The following is a 17,019-nucleotide window of genomic DNA, read 5'->3' as shown; positions in this document are numbered from 1 at the left end:
GGTGCTGGGGTGCAGCAGGACCGGGGAGCGCGGGAGATAACCATCGGTGTTGTCAGTGCTGCCGGGCCTTAACGTATTGTGAGATATGGCAGCTTGTTTGCACGGGTGTTAACCAGCCTCTCCTGTCCCCTTCTTGTCACTGCCCAGTCCCTGCCACAGCCAATCTGTGTCCTAATCTCCATCAATTAACAAGAAACACTTTCGCCCCCTCGCTCCCCTCCACCCATACAGACACCTACCCTGAAGCCTCGGATAAAGAGGAAAGAGCCCCCCCAGCCTCGACCCTCTCCCCCTTTACTTTCCACTAACTCAGCGCAACCAATTAGGCATCTGACACCCGTACTGGCTGACAAATTGTTTCTGTCATCTGCTTTCTGTCTTTCATTAAACGAGAGGCGGAGGGGGGGATTGAGAAGGGAGGGGGGGCTGGGAGATGTGATCTCCCATGCTTAGCGAGGCCAGATACATTAATTACAAAACGGCCATTTGCAGCATGAAAATGCATTAATTAAATTTATGCAATCATTATCTTTAAATAGTCATATCTTTAAAATAATCAGCCCTTCCTGAGTCTTCCCTCTCCTCTGCTAAGTATCTCTAATCCCTTTTCCACCATTTATCTCTGGATCAGCAGTGGCTTGTATGCTTTTAAACTTCTGCACGCAGGAGATGCCTTAAAAACTCTGCTCGAGTAATACAAGGGTGTGATACCTTCACTCTTGCCCTTGGCCTTGCAGTGAGGGGGACAGACGAGGGGCACTACTCCACTCAGCGAGGCAGAGGATTTGCCATTTTTGGAGGCTTTTGATCAAGATATTTTCATAAAAGAGAGCTTGTAGCTCAGCCAGGAGCTGTGGGGTTAATGTATAAAGTTCTTTGCTTGCATTTGTACAGGAGAGCAAGCTATGTGCTGGTTTACATACCCACGTAGTAAATGTATTGCTGGTTTTGTTTGGAAGAAGTTTAATTTTAATGAGGTAAGACCCATCCCTTTGGTGCAGACATAGCTTTGCCAGCGGACAGCTGCCTTTCATCAGTGTATCTTTTACTTCTTAAAAATCACTTAGTCCAAGGCAGTGAATGATGTTCATGAGAAAAGCAAGGTTTTAAAAACAGGCATTTCACTGCTCTGATGCTTGAGATCACTTCTTGGTGGCTTCGCATTATAATTCTAAAAAATATTTTATTTTGGAGTGCCCTCAGACGTAGCCAAAATCGAATTGTGCTAGACAATGACGAAGTAAGCGCAGTTAATGAGGCGTTAGCCCGGGAGCTTCTGCTTTTATACTTCGCTGTTCAAAGCCTTCACCTGTTCGTGATGGCTACTTAAATAATCATTCCAAACTTATCGAGGTTTGTGCTGCTCCTCGGCAGACCCCAGGTGCAGGAGTGCCAAAATACCCAGGGAAGAATTAATCTCATCCCCTGCTTAAGTAAGCACCTATAACACCACAGGAAACCTCCAGTCCAAATAGCTTTTAAAGAGCTGGAGGACTCAAAGAGGGATACTTATCGAAACTCAAATCCTTTAGGGCTTTCTTATCGCTTCTGGTTAAAGATTTTGTTCTGCTCTTTGTGTGTCTGCATCGTTTTTAATAAATCCTACATGTTTTTTTCGCTCTATCTGTAATGCCTAGTGGGCCAATGTCCAATTAGACGGGAGCCGACGCAGTGGTATTTAGATCCAAACCTCATGTTGTGTTCAGCTAGAGTCAGGAGTTCGGGATTAAGACCAGGTAGAATTTGGGGGCAGATTTGATGGTGACTGAATCCTGCCAGATTTCTCACATCTGAAGGGCAGAAATGAGCTCTGGGCTTTCGGAAATGGAAGCAGACAGTAGCTTGTCCTGCACAGGAGAGTCCCCCTCGACAGTCCAAGTGTGCCCAGCCTCCTCTCCAAGTGCATTATGAAACTATAAGCTGTTTGGATCCAGCAAAGCATGAACAGAGTGTAAAGGTGATTACAAATAATGAATACAAAGGGCTCGTTTTTCCCTGGACCGTCTCAGAGAACAGACATTTCTGGAGAGAAAGGAAAAGCCTTACTATGGAGCAAACGAGGGAAATCAGTTGTGCTAGAACATCTTAGCTGTAAGGGTTATTCTCTATGAAAGGCAGTGTTTTCAGCAAGGATCCACACTTTCTTCTCTTCACTTTTGTCTTATTTGTTCATGCTAACGTCTCCACACCAGTGGACTCTGCACCTTGGAGTCTTGCAGCTCCATTATCCTCGAGTTCAGATCCTCTGAGGGGTTTGGGGTTCCTGTTTGGCAAAGGCAAGCAGCTCCCTGTCTTTGAAAAGACCACAGTGCTCCCTAGCAGCAGAAAGAAGTCCGAAGGAAGAGCGCATGGCACTATGTAGGGCTGCAAAAGGCATTTCCTTGGATTCAGGAGCCGTGATTTTCCTACGGGTGAGGGAGAAAGAGGTCCTGACTGTAAAAATTGATCCCTGTGGTAGCCTCAGAATGTCCAAACGGAGCTGAGGTGCTCCCAGACAGGACCGGGGTCTGGGTTGTTCATTCATTAGGGTGAGCTGAAAAGCGAAACCCTCACCTTAAACAATGCACCGAGCCCCTCCTGGGAAAGCAGGGAACTGGGAGCACAAGCAAACAAGCAGCAGAGGAGCTGGCAATTGGAAGCGCTTCTGATTTTCCCTTTCTTCCATTCTTTTGCCAGCTCGAGTTATTAAGTGTTTGGTGCGAGCCTAGCTAGCCCTGCACTTGCTGAACTTATCAGGGTTATTTCATCTCCCCATGACCTCTCCGTATTTACGATGGAACCCTGGAGGCATTGGCTTTGCTTAACTGGTGTATCTTACACTGCAGTTAAGCTGGACCTTAACTGATTACAGCCCTTGATTGATCAGAGAAAGAGGGAGGGGAAGAGAAAGAGGAGTCCTAGAGCAGATACGCAGGACTATCAGTGCACCAAGCAGCTTCGCCTGGGGCTGGGATATGCCACTCGGGGGATTCTTTGTAGTGCAGCTCCTTTCACATTTATAGAGGCTCCCCTCCACTCTCCAAAAAGAGAGAGACAGAGAGAGAAAAGCAGGCGGGGGGGGGGGGGCATGGAGCGAACTCAAAGGATCTCAGGAAATCTTGTTTCGAAGCAGTAAGTCAGCACCCGCACTCCATTACCAGTGTCCGCGGGGGGTTGTGATAGTGAGCGAGCACAGATCAGCTTAGCTGGGAAATGGAAAAAAATAATAATAAAATGAGGGAGAGAAATGGGAAGGGAGGAGGGGAAGAGGAGACCTTTCTGTGAATTTTGGTTTGTCTTTGTTAGTCTCTGCCGGCATGGGGCTGCTGAAGAGAGGAACAACGGAAGTTTATAAAACAGTTTTAATTTGCTGGGACTTAGCTGTGCTGCGTGATCTCCCCACCCTGCCATTATTCACATCAGGCAGATGCACAGCAGTAGATTTAGAGCTGATTTCGCAGGAAACCTTGGTGTGTGTTTGTTTATTTCTTGGTATTTTTAATCTCTCACCAACCCCCAAAAGCTTTTTGTTCCCCGCCTGCCATCAGCATGTCTGAGCTTACCTGAGAATGGACAAATAACTGCAGAAGAAAAGACACAAGCCCAGCCCATTTCCAAAGCCAAACCTAACCTGAGTCCTTCTGCCAGTTTGGAAATGTTTAGGAATTCCAGTTTTCCATGGTTGTGCCTGTCTGCTTTCTCACCCCAGGTGACTTTGTGAGTTCCAAAATGCCACAAGCAGGATTCATATTCCTGCAATTAATACCCTGTGTAAAGTTGCCCAGAGATGCTCTGTATCTCAACAAAGGGATTTTCCCCATGGAGTCTTTCATTTCCAACGGGTTCACTTGGCCTTCTCGGGGGAATGTATTCACGGGGACAACAGCATCAGGGTAGAGTTTGCGTTTGGTGACTTCTGTTAATGCAGTCTACTGCCCAGAAATAAGGAGGATGGGGTGGCTCAGTTTGCTGACCAGCACGTTTGGGAAGCGTTGGCCTTCTTTTGGTTATTCTATCTGAAATGGCTTAGCAATTCCAATTTAATCAGGAAAAATACTTCATGCTTAGGTCACACAAGGTGAATAATGATGTCGATGGTTAGTAAAGCACAAACTGCCTGTTATCAGAGGGGGGAGATACTCAGCAGTGCGTGAAAATCAAACCCCTTTGACAGTTTCAGGGTAGCAAAGCACTAGTTAGCCTTTTGGCTTGAGTCTCTCCTGTTTCTGGAAGGGCTAAGCCCATGCCTCTTGATTTTGCTTGTTAGTGAAATTGATGCCTGTAGAACTGGGACCCCCTGTTACCTTACACAGCCCACACGAGCACGGCATGTCTTTTTGTTTCCTTTCTATCCAGACTGCTAAAAACTTTGCCATCTGCTTTTATCTAAATGATAGTAGAGTTTGGTGCCCTAATGCCAGGGATAGTGGCTTGTGTTTCTAGATCAAGCAGTTTTTAATGTAATTCCCATTCACAGTGATGCCTCCGCCCTTCCCCTCCAAATTACGCTTCTACCACAGGATTTCTCATAGCCCTTATTGAATGTAAAACCCTGTGGTGCTTCTGATTCCCATATGGTGTTTCCACTGCAGGGAGAGTCCACTCCTCTTTCCTACACCATCCAGACTTAAGCAATTTCTCTTACCCTTATAGCTAAGACCTTCCCATTCTTTTGTATAGCTTAGAAACTTTTCTTTAGACCTTCTCCATAATTTGTACATCTCTACAGAAGCAGGGTGCCCAAAACAAGATGCAGTGCTCCAGGTGGAACCTCACCATAGCCTTGAACAATCAGGTAATAACTTCCCATCGCCTTTTTTTCTAATCCTCCCCTTGTGCAGCCTGCATTGGTCTGCTTTGCTGCAGCTCACCATTGCATCTCCAGCTCCATCTCATCCCCAGCATCTCCCCAAGCCCTCTCCATCATGAGTGTGTGGCAGTTTTTCATCCATTAAGTGAACAGGGTCATTTCAGGACACAAATGCTCATCTCCATTTCACCCGCTGTGTCCTAGACCACTCCCCTATGGCGCTGAAACATCCTTCAGATGTTTTAAGTCACTGAAAGGCATTGATGATATTTCTGGGTTTGTTGTTCACTGCCAAAGCTGTACCACTGTTCAAACACAGGCCCGCAGTAACCGTTTCTGACCGCTTTGAAGGGATCTGGTATGATCTGTTCCAGAGACACCAGAAAGGATTCAGGCACATTGCGTCCTGATCCCAGCTTTGCTTCTGACAGACTTTGTGTGGCCTCAGGAAGGGCATTGCACTGGCCTCCACATATTTTCCAGTGGAGTGGGGAAGATTAGGAAAATGAGATATTACAGCAGCAGCCACGTCAGCCCTGGCATCCTTCCATAGCAGGAAGGACTAGTGAGATTGGGTTAGCTCGCATTCTAACGCCGTTCTCTTTAGCCCTAGTAACGTGCTGATGGACGGATTCTAATGGGTAGATGTGGCAGTGGAGCATCAGGTTTCTTAAACTTTAACCCACAACAAAACAGTAGAGAGTTAAGTCACCTGCTCATTTATGCCAGCGTGAATCAGGACTGTGCTTGAAGTCAGTGAAGTTACCCTGAAGGAAAGCGAATGTGAAGTTTGCTCCCTGGGCTCCAAAATTTAGTAGGAAGCGACATTAGATGGAAGGGACTGCAATTACTTGGATCAGACATTTTCTAGGTGCGAGAAGTGTGAAGCACTGTCTGGATCCTTGGCCTGATTGCAAAATCAAATTTAGTGGATGTACTTACTGGATTGGTTTGGTATATTGGGATACAACTCAGCTGGGTCTAGTGATTTAGAAAATATTCAAAATTAATTGCTTGGTTTTGTGAGTGCAGTGTTAGTGATTGCTACATAAGTCATTTTAGTCCTACCTAGGGGCATATTTGCATATATTTATCCTCCTTTCAAGTGATGATCTTTGAGGAAACTGTATTTATCTCCTCCCAACTCTTTCTTCAGCTTTCAGTAGTCCTACAGTCACCTCTTCATTTTGTTTCCGTTTAATGTATGTATAGAATAATCGACTCTTCCTCTTCCCACCAAGTGAAAATGAATCCAGAGAGATCAAAAAGCATGAATATGAGGAAGGGTTGCCTTCTGTAAGAGAGAAGGAAAAGATTAGCTGAACGGACTGCAAAATAAAGATCGAAAAGATTAAGCTGAGTCCCCATCAAGTAGCTAAGAACAGTCTTGGAGGATGGAGCACGACCTACCCAGAGCAGAAGCTGAATCAACCACAAGTGACAGAGAGACCAAACCCTCATGGAGGAACTCGAAGTGAATCATTCGCTTGGTCCATGTCGTTAGTAAATCTGTAAGATCCAGCATGTTCCCCAGCACGGCCATCGGGCCCCTGTCAGGTTTTCTGTTCCCTAGGAAGTGGTGTAAATGTTACAGCAGAGATGCTGAAACAAAGAGAGATTTCAGCCTATAAACGCTCTTCACAACAGAGAATTTCCTACTGCTCTTTGCCTGATGTAGTAGCACATTTCCAGCCTTTCCCAAAGAGAGAGGATTTCTACCCATTCCTAGGAAAGCAGTACCACAACCTCAGAAACACTAACCGCTGTCAGGAGACCCTTCCTCTGGTTTTTCCTTTTCAGTTTCTGCCTGGTATCCAGTTCGCATTCCTTTGGGACCACCCGACAGCTTCTCTGGAGTTAACACCCTTCAGCTAGTTGCAGTTCATTACGTCTTCCCTTTATTCAGAACTTAGCCAGGCTCAGCAGTTTCTAAATGCAGCATTTTTCTAAGGCAGCCTCTGATTTTGGATGCTCTGTGCTGTGTCAAATCGAGTGTCCAGAAATGGAGACACCACAGAATCAGAGGTCACTCTGGAAAATGCTGTCCGCAGGCTCCTGCGTCCCATCGTTTTGTTTCTTTGAGTTGGATCTCCTGACAACACCTCACTGTCTTCCTGGTCATGGGGCAGTGTAGCACCACTGAGTGTAGGTGTAAAGCCTGCGGCGTCCAGGGCCCGATGTCTCTATCAGCTGGGTACCTTAGCAAGCCTAAAGCAGCTGATAATGCAGGGCAGGAGGTGCAGGGACTCTGAGGATGTCACCCCTGTCCAGCGTGGCCTGGCCTGCCCTCGTATTTCCCATAGAGCTCTTGGCTGCAGAGACCAGCGAGGTGCAGCAGCCAGGTCTGCTGGGGCAAGGTTTTGCCATGAAACTTCTCTGCTACCCTCCCTCTCCCCTCCCTGATGCGCTCACGCCCTTCTCTATCTAAGCAGTATCTCTCCTTATCACTTGTCTGCCCCTCCTGCCCCCCCAACACACCCAACTGTCCCCCCCCCAACCCCCCAACCTAAAATCTGAAGGCCTGATTGCACAGATTGAAGGCCCTAATTGCGCTTCCCTTTCCAAAGCCGCATTCGTTTATCATAAAGGGTGCACATTTCCCCTGCTACAGTTTCCACGGCCAGAGGCCCTGAGGGCCAGCTCAGAAATGGAGGGAATTAATTACATTTTTTTAACTCCCCTTCTTTTAAAGTATGGGAGAGAGTGATGAAACGTCCCGGGGGGGGTGAGCATGGGGGAGCTGCAGAGATGAGGGTGGGGAGGGAGGCAGCAGCAGGAGGCAAGGGGGGGGGGGAGCTGGCTCTTTCATCCAGGAGGGTCTTTGTGCATTAACCTTGGTCTCCCCAACACTTCAAGACCCCTACCCCCTCTCCCCCATGACAAATGACCTCTGGAAAGGGCAGAAACAAGGCCGAAGACTCTTAGCACCGTGGCTGTTATTGACTTACCCTGAAGTGCAAGCCCACGCCACGCCTGTGACTGATTTGGGACAGCAGCAAAGGGAAGGGAGATGGGGAAAGGGACAACTGATGGGAGGGAGGGGAAAGGGAAGGCTGTCAATCACTGTGATGGACAGGTAGCAGATTTCCCTCCAGATAAAACCTTACAGATGTGAAGTGGGTATTGATTTTTAGTTAGTGATGATAATGCACCAAGAAGTAATAAATTATAAGAAAGCAAGGTCAAAAAGAAAAGGTAAAAGGACTTTGCATTCTTGAGGAGGGGATTTCTCCAGATGACCCAGACTTTCCTAAGTTCAAAAGTTGCCTGGAAAATGAGTTTATCCAGCTGAAACAAGAAGTCAGATAACACGGGCCTGCCTAGGCTGGAGGGCTTGTGTAGGGTTATCCGTGTTGGGTGGCTGCGTAGCAAGGAGCGAATAGAAATCTCCGGTTCACTCTTGTTATTTCTAACACCTTTGTGTCCTGGGGTGGGGAGGATCGGATGCCGTCCTCTGATAAACCTGTGCAAACAGAGTCTCAGGGGAGCTCAGCCCCAAATTGCTCTCAGCGTGTCTGGAAAAGGCAAATGCTTCCCACGGTCAGCATTGCTGAAGAGGGAACAGAGATCTGGGGGGCTTCTGGCTCAGTTGAGCCCTACAGCCTCCATCAGGGTTCATTCACAGCACTCGGCCACCCAACCTCCACAGGAGCACCCAGCAGGGGCGTGCATCTCGTAGCCACCTTCCACCACCTCCCCTCTCCAACCTCCATACAGTTACGTATCTGTTCACCACCCTGCCGTTGTTGTGATGAAATATTGGCATCCTTACATTTCACCACAGATTTCCAGAGGGAAATTCAGCCCATCTTTTTCAAAAAGGGGTCTTCAGATGGGATGAATTGTCCTTCAGATGTGTCAGTCTCTCTGTAGAGGGATTCTAGAGGATTAGCGGAGACTGGAAACTTAACTTCACATGGCTAAGGTTAGTTGAGTCGAGTCCTAGCTTAAGTGACTCGCACAAGCCCTTGTGAGTCAGTAGCAGAGCTGGGATTAGAAATCAGTCCTGATTCTGACTGAGTAAAGCCAGTTACTGTCTTTAGGAGGATTTGTGCAAGTGTCTTCTCAGCTACTCTGAATTTGAAGAGTGTGAATCTGGGTTTCATTTACCAACGTTGCTTTACATCCCCCTTTCTTTTTAAAAGGGCCTTAGCGGAAGTGTTAATATGACTTCTGCTTGCTTTAAGAGCCTTTTATTTTCTCTGAGTAATATAAAGCAGCTGACTCTTTTGGAGAGATGGCCAGGAGGGAGAGCACTAGAAAACCCTCTGGTCTGTGAGTGGTTCCAGTTGCCCTTCATTTTATAGCGCACGATTTCTTCTCTGCACCTGCAGGACTTGGCAGTGCGGGCAGCACATCCGCAGGCAGGCAGCACTGCCAGACCCGGACAGCTCAGGAAGGGAGAGCCGAAAAGGCCCGGCTTCGAGCTGGAGCTTTCCAAAAATAACTCATAATTCGTGTCTGTGTTTTCACGCATGCAAGAAGGATGTTGATTGTTTTAAACATCTGATTCTGCTTGCAAATGAAATCCAGTAACACCTCGTGGCTGCTGTACATGCGAGTGTCCTGGATGTCCGTCAGGGCAAAGAGGTGCAGGGTGTAACACCTACAGCTAAAGCGAGGCTGAGGCTGTGAGGGCTGCCTGCAGCCAGCGGGATCGAGGGGCGTTTGAGGGGATTCATAGCTGAGCCAGATCAAAGTTCGTGACCCGGCTTTAGTGGAAGGTTGCACATAACTTTGCAGCTGGAAAACCTACCCTCAGGCTGCACTCCCATGATTTCCCCACTGCATAAGCCTTGAGGCAGGGAGGTTTACCTTACATCCACACAAAAAAAGCTTGACATCCCTATTCTTGTATTAATCCACTCTGTCTTGCATGTTTAAATGCAATTTCCTTTCTTCACCCCCGTCTTTCAGTCTTTGGGCTGTCATGGGGCAGGGAGTTCCATGGGCACATTTTACACAGCATTATGGCTAAACAACTTCATCTAGGTACCTCGAGGCTTGATCACTGTGCTTAAGAAGCTGTGCCTGGAGGGTCTGGAGAGCTGGAGGTAATTTAGGCTCTGTCTGGAGCGCCGTCTGCCCTGCGGTGTAGAGACAGCTAAGCCAGTTTTAACTTTTGGGGACCAGTAGCAAACTCTAAGCTCGGTGCAGGCTGAAAACCCTGAAGGAGGAGAGGGTACATGAACCCTGTCTGAGCTCTGTGCTGCTGCCACTGCGCTGCTTTTGCGTCGCTTGCTCAAAGTTCATTCCTGTGTCTCCGTACAGCACTGCAGACAAACCCAGTGGTTGGGGTTAGATTGATTTTCCAGGCTTTTCATCTAACCCCCTCCCCAGTACCTCCCCACTGCCTCCCTCTCCATGGGGGTCCAGCTACCCCTGCTCCCAAATTCCCCTCCCAGACAAATGCCTGGGAAGGATCTCAGGCCAGCTGAGTCGGGAGGTGGCATTACATCAAGGGAAAGCATCTTTGCAGGGCTCCTGAGTCCTTCCGGGGGGAGGAGAAGCTTTAGAAAGCAAAGACCAGCACGTAGCTGGTCCTTCAGCCTAAGCCCCCGCTCCGGCAGGAAGGTGAGGGAGGAGGGAATGGGGAAGGTGTCGGGGTGAGCAGGAAGGGGAGACGCCGCTCTATACAACCCCTCTTGTGTCCTTCCAGAGAATGTATCCTCTGCACAATAGCTCACCAGGCCGCTGGTGGGGGATAAAGGGCTCATTTTACCACTTGCCAGGCTCCAAATATTTCCAATTTGCCACTTTAATTGATGTCAATAAGGTTATGCTAAATTCGGAGATTTTCAGCCGCTCGGCATCTGAGCTCTGGCCTGGCCCCCCGAGGTGACTGGCTGTCCCCTCTCCCCCCGCCCTTCCCCAGCACAAATACGGCCAGGCACGCCTGCGGCGGCTGCGAAGATCAACCGAGAGGCATCAGGAGTTCCCTTCCTTCCCTCGCCACGGCCCCGCTTCTGCAAACTCTTTACACTCTTAACTTGGCAGCCCGGGGGTAATTCTGCTGATCGCAGAAGGCAATTGCATTAAAGCGCTAGCGGGATCAGGGTCCTTGTGTGAAGGCCTGTAGGCAGCAGCTTACCCCAAACTCACCCGCAGGAACAAATCTGGCATTTTTGCTGCAAAAGAAGAAAAAAAAAAAGTTCATCTGTTTCAGGTCTTAAAGCAGGAAGATCGCTTGTGTGCAAATTTAATTACCTTTTCAAACCAAGCCCTACACTGAAATGAGCCGAACCAGGACCTGTTATCCTTTAACATTTGAGGGTAAAGAGAACTTTGACATTTCAGTCCCTAAAGCTGAATCTGCATCAAAGCCAGAAAGGGTTTGCATCTGGTTTGGTTAGAGACCTTTGCAAACCAAGCCCCACTCAGACTTCCAAAGAAAGGGGCTGTCTTTAGTGTCCCTTTTTAAAAATACACATTTTTGCTCCCTGTCTCATGTGTCACCTCTTCTGTGAGGGTTGTGCATAGGAAGGGAGGGGTGCTAGTTCATGGCAGCGCGTGTTGAGCAGGTTTGTCCCAGGTTTATTCTTCTCCAGTGTTCATTCTGAACAGCACAGCTAATGTTGTTGGCAGGTCAGCAAAGACAGACCGAAGATTGAGTGTGCTGTGAAGGAATTCTTCTCAATTATCCTTATTAAGGTCTTTCAAATAAAGTGTTAGACACAGAGGAGCCAACTGTAGGGTCTGTCTGTTGTTATTTGGTGGAAGCAGGACTTCATTCTCCAGCCTGTCCAAACCTATATTGATACTGCATATATATACTGATAGAGCACCACTATATGTAGACTGTTTCTCCTTGGTATGCATGAAGGCAGCTGCACACACGCCCTTTCTCCTCCAGACATTGACGTGTTGGCTCCTGTGTTTCTCCAGGTGATGAGCATCCTGAGCAACCCCAGCGGGGTTCCTCCGCAACCCCAGGCTGACTTCTCCATCTCTCCCCTTCACGGTGGCTTGGACACCACCAACTCCATCTCTGCCAGCTGCAGCCAGCGGAGCGACTCCATCAAGTCCGTGGACAGCCTCCCGACTTCCCAGTCCTACTGTCCTCCCACCTACAGCACCACCAGTTACAGTGTGGACCCAGTGGCTGGCTACCAATACGGACAGTACGGACAGAGTAAGTGCACTGATTGTCTTCCCCCTGCATAGGGAACAGGAGAAGAGAGGGAGGGGAGGTAAGAAGGTACGGATATTTTGTTGGAAGGGATTCCAGTGGAAATTGTCCATGAGAGAAAAAGGGAATCTGCTCACCAGACACAGATGGAGATTGCTCATCACAGCCTCCCCAACATCCTTGCAGTCCAATTTAAAAGTCCCAATTGAAGTATTTTAGGTAAAACATTTCTGTTAGAAAAGGACAACTTCCAGACCTCTCTCCTTCCCCATCTCCAATTCTTGCTTCCCTACAACCCTGCTCAGCCAAAGGAAAGCCGGGATTTTAATGCCATCCCTTAGTGATGCAGAACTATATGTGTTGCTTCCTCCCCCGCCCTCCGTAAGGTGAGGGCTGGGTCCACGCTCAGAGATTTTGCTACAAAATATGTTAAGCCAACGCCTGTCAACTGGGCTGTGCTTCTGCCAAAGCTGAAGTGAGACTGGAACTGTAATCCTGAACCTACACCTCAGACCCAAAAGGCAGAGGGACCCTGGGAGGGTCTGTTTCTCCTCCAGAATGGTTGGGTCACAAAAACACCAGCGAGCCTGGCAAAGGGTTCACCTGCCGGTGTTAAACTAATAATAAGTGTGGTGGTGTGAGACAGTGATCCGCGGAGGGTTAAAGGTGCATCCTCTTCCTCCGGGAGCGCTCCTGCTTGCCCATAGCTTGTCCTCAGTGACCTTTCCTTCCATTTGGCTGTGGCTTTTTATTCCCCTCTCCGTCACAGCCCTTTAATGTCTTTAACTTCTACAGCTAAATGAGAACCGGCTGTGGCGGCAGACGGGATCAATAGCAGCTTCCCCCCACCCCTCCTTTTTTTGTTTTTCGGGAGTTTGATCTGTGACCCCTTGACCTTCCCCTCGCTTCTGGATGTGAGGCTGGACACACGTGCTATTGATAAAAATCTTAAACAAATTCCAATACCATGTATTTCCAATAAAGATTCCCTTGGGCAAGACGTTAGTCACACCCATGTGTGTAAAAAATAAAATAAGGAGGACGAGCTACGTTTTCTGAGAGAGAGAGAGACCAGCAAAGGAGAAGGAAAGAGAAAGGAAGGTTTGTCTTGGTTTGCTGCAGGAGTTTGAGTTGGATCTCTCCTTATGCTGATGAAAATCTGCTCGTGCAGCCCTATTCTGTTGTTTTATTTGCCCCCTTTCCTGGTTACTGCTGCACTGCTCTCTCTTTTTTTTGCTAGACACCCATTAAATTTACAAGTTCAGTTTAGAGCCCTCTGGGCTCGGTTCAGAACAGGAATATTTTCCTGTGAATAGTCATGAGAGTCCAGGCTGCCAACGGGCCCGTGCCCAGCAGCAAGTCTTACGTGGTCGACAGAGTTACTCCAGACGTGTCCCATGCCCAGAGACATGCAGGTAGCTACTCGTGAGGCATTCTTCCTCATGGAAGGGAGGAAGGTAGGTGAGAAACCATCACACACCGTCCACAGTGCCACTGCTTCCGAGTGCTGGGAGCTGGAGTCACACCCAGCGTGACAGCAAGTCTTACAGCCAAAGCCAATGCCATGCTGCATGGCAGATGCAGCGCAAACTGTAGCTGTTCTAAGGTGGGATCTACATTAAGCAGCAAATTCTGCTTGTGTGCACGTACGTGTATAGATATTTGTATTTACAGCTCTGTGCAGGCAATATGTAAGTCCACTTCACTATAAATCTTTCTTATAATAAGCCTAATTTATAATAATCTCTATGCGAGGAAACAGTTTTCGTTGGTAATTAGTCCTGTTAGAGCAATCACTTACATGAAGTTGACCTTGATATAACAACATTTTTTCTTGTCCTTCTCAGTGCATGTTGTATGTAGCAGATACTTCTAATTCCTCCTGCTTTTTAATTCTTCGCTGCTTCTTTTCAAACGCTGTTTAAATGCCAATCAGTGTGAGGTGACCTCCACAAGGTCCTTATTTATTGATGTTCAGTTCAAATCACACGTTTCTTCCTTCCATGATGCGGCAAAAAAGTATCAACACTCTTTTTAGGGAACACCGGTGTAATAAAGACGGGGGGGTTGTTATGGTGGGAACAGGCTCTGTGTAACAGGGGACATAACCAGGGCTTGTAACTAAGAGCTCTGCAGCTTTGATAGGCTTTGACCTGGCCTGCAGAGAATCTCTCTCCCCACTTCTCTCCTTATTCTCTGCTTTAGAAACACAAACCCAGACACACTTTCCCTCTCACATGAGCAAATAAACACCCAAAGTAAGTTTCTGGGTTTATTTTGACTTCCGCTGTATTAAAGCAACAAACCATGTCTTTGACTTTTGGCGTGGGGTGCCCTGGTGCCTTTGAACTCTTCCCGCTGCCACAAAAAGCAATGTTGGGAGTTTGGCATGGTTTTTTAGAAGGATGGGATTGCCATCAAATTTCCATTTTGCTGGGTCCTGCCCAGAGCAGGATGACCGGCTCTGGCCGTTCACCTCCATCCTTTCCCAAGCGCGCATCTGAACCCACCCAGAGCACAGGTGACAACAGAAACAGAGGCACGACCGCACACACACGTGCAGTGTGTCCGAGGAGGGAGTTTCCTCATTGCCTGCAGCCTCTAAAGACATTATTTAATGTGGTTACCTGAAATACCGGGGGACCAAGCTGATAAGGTCTGGACGAGAGCCATACCTTGGGGTCTAATCCTACGTACGGGGTTGAAGCTAGAGGCACCATAGCGCGACATTACAGAGCGCAGCGCTTGAGTCGAGCCACCCCAGGACCCCAGTCCCGGAGAAGGGCCAGCCAGCCCGCCAGCCCCACTTGCCTAAGTCAGCTCCTGTCAGACTCTGCCGCCCGCAGAAGCCGGGCTCCCCAGCAGGCCTCGCTCCGGCCCCGGGTAACTCACCCCGTGCCAAGCCCGCTCGCTTCCAGCGCGCCAGCCTGCCAGCGCTCGCCCAGCCCGTGCTGTCCCAGCCGGTGAGGAGCGGAGGTGGCAGATTAATGTGGTCCTGGCGGTTCCCAAAGGCCGGAGCTGTGTTAATGATGCCGGTGATGGAACGCAGAAGCGTGAAAGGAATTCTAATAGATCTGACAAGTCTAATAAGAATTTGTGTCTGGAAGGGACCTCCTCTGGGGCAGGCATCTGACAAGACGTTGATGGCTGAAATTTGTTTACTCATTGGCACCGATTGTACATCTCCTGCCAGCTCCTTATTAATCTAATTTGAGACATTAAAGCTAGTGAAAGGGAGAGACTTTGACTGAAGCTCAGCTAATGAGCAATGTCACCATCCTGCCCCGGTCCTCTTCCCCCTCAGACCAGGGGGCAGTCAGGCGAGCTGGGATACAGGTTCACGCATCGCCTCAGGAGTTGTGGCTGCACCTCACCCAGATGGAGAGAGGCAAAGAGCTTTCCCTCAGGAAGGGTGGATGGAGGCAGGCAGCAGAGCTCGCAGAGATGAGTCAGCATGCAGCAGATAAGTCAGATTCAAGCCCTGCCCAGACTTGGTGAGCTTCCTGCCTGGATGCATTCCTGTGTCACCTACTCTAGGTGGTCCTTCTCTGGCAGTGGGGTTGGACTAGATGATCTTTTGAGGTCCCTTCCAACTCCTAACATTCTGTGATTCCACTGAAATCTCTGGAATCATTTACACCAGCACCACTAAGTGCAGGAGTTGGCTTTGCCAGCGTGAGATGATCAGGCAGGTGAGGCTGGAAGGCTTATCCCACTGGCTTTCTGCTCAGGCTTGTCTTCAGGCAGGTCCCCTGGAAACACCGTTTTCCACGGCAGAAGTAGAATTTTAGCTCTTTTCAGTAGGTCCGTGGAGACCTACGTCGGTGTTTCTGGCAGGACCATCGTCCTTTTGCACTCTCTGCTAGGAGTGCAGCAGGACCCTCATGCCTGTGACAACTACTGCATTGGGCCTCTCTTTGTAGGAGTCAGTCTGCGGGGTCTGCTGGTTACACACCCTTTGATGCTGAAAGCCTCATTTCCACTAAACACTAACCTTGTGCTGTTTTCTCACCCTCCTTTTTCCCCCCCCTTCCTCTTCAGCCGCTGTTGATTATTTGGCCAAGAACGTGAGTCTGTCTACACAGCGTAGGATGAAGCTGGGAGAACATTCAGCCGTTCTGGGCCTCCTACCAGTAGAGACAGGCCAAGCTTACTGAAGAGTCCGACTGTGCCAACAACCCACTCCAGCAACTTGGTACCACTGGAGAAAACACCACCAGCCTTCCAGGGATCTACCTGTACCCGGACCCTACTCCTTCCCAATTCCCTTCCACCTCGCACCAACTTGAGCTGTGAAGGAGACGGGAAAGAGAGGGGGGGCTCTCCAAGTATCCAGCTCCTCCCAGAGCACTCGTCTCAGAGGCAAGCCTGGCCTCTGTGCCCTGACTCCTCTTGTGGCCAGAGACAACGGGTTGGGTACATCTATTAACCCCGAGTTCATGCCCTCCCTCTAACCTACCTGGCCATGGCATTTTGCCCACGCTTAAGGACTTTCCATTGATCTAGGTAGTTGGCATAGTCAAAGCCAAATTGATCTTTTTTTCTTTGTAAAAAAAGAAATGTTTCATTTTGTTTCCTTTTCTTTCCATTGCTGTAAATTTGGTGAATGTTGTATAGGAAGGAATAACCAAGCTGATCATTAAGGGTGATGTCACTGGGGACCACAGAAGACCTATGGACCAAATATAAGAACTTGTTTAAAAAAAAAAAAACAAAACACAAAGACAAACAAAACCAGAAAAACGTATATTAAAGTGACAGTGAATTTCCCCACCCCTCTCTACCCTTCCGTTCTCACTGATGGCTTCCCAAAGCAGGGCCGAAGCAGGCCAGATTGCTGCTAAGCAGGGGCAGGATGTAAGTCCGTCCAGCCTGGGACCTTTGGAAAGTGTAAATGTAAATTGCTGCATGAGGACTGGAGATTATGGGCACAGGCACGAGCAACATTTACTTTTCCTCTTAGGGACCAATTTAGACCCGATTATCACTGAAAGGACATGGGCATCTGATAGCAGCAGGAGATGCGATAGCAAACGCTGGCCTTGCACGCACAGAGGAAGGGCATCAGATACACCCGCTCACGTCGGAGCTTTTGCCCATC

At 48.6% G+C, this 17,019-nt stretch overlaps 1 protein-coding gene across 1 annotated transcript in view; it reads left to right on the top strand.

Annotated features, from left to right (window-relative positions):
* Positions 1-16,214, top strand: part of PAX7 (paired box 7) — a 93,687-nt gene extending 77,473 nt beyond the window's left edge. Inside the window, exons 7-10 of the mRNA XM_086476323.1 lie at positions 11,675-11,921; positions 13,235-13,333; positions 15,960-15,985; positions 16,056-16,214. Of these exons, the coding sequence (XP_086332449.1) occupies positions 11,675-11,921; positions 13,235-13,333; positions 15,960-15,985; positions 16,056-16,214 (531 nt within the window). The remainder of the gene's footprint in view (positions 1-11,674; positions 11,922-13,234; positions 13,334-15,959; positions 15,986-16,055) is intronic.
* The last annotated feature ends 805 nt before the right edge of the window (positions 16,215-17,019 follow it).

This window comes from Leptosomus discolor, chromosome 20, assembly GCF_034619465.1.
Source record: "Leptosomus discolor isolate bLepDis1 chromosome 20, bLepDis1.hap2, whole genome shotgun sequence".
NCBI lineage: Eukaryota > Metazoa > Chordata > Aves > Leptosomiformes > Leptosomidae > Leptosomus > Leptosomus discolor.
Note: the sequence above shows the minus strand (reverse complement) of the source record. Positions and strands in the feature narration are given on the sequence as shown.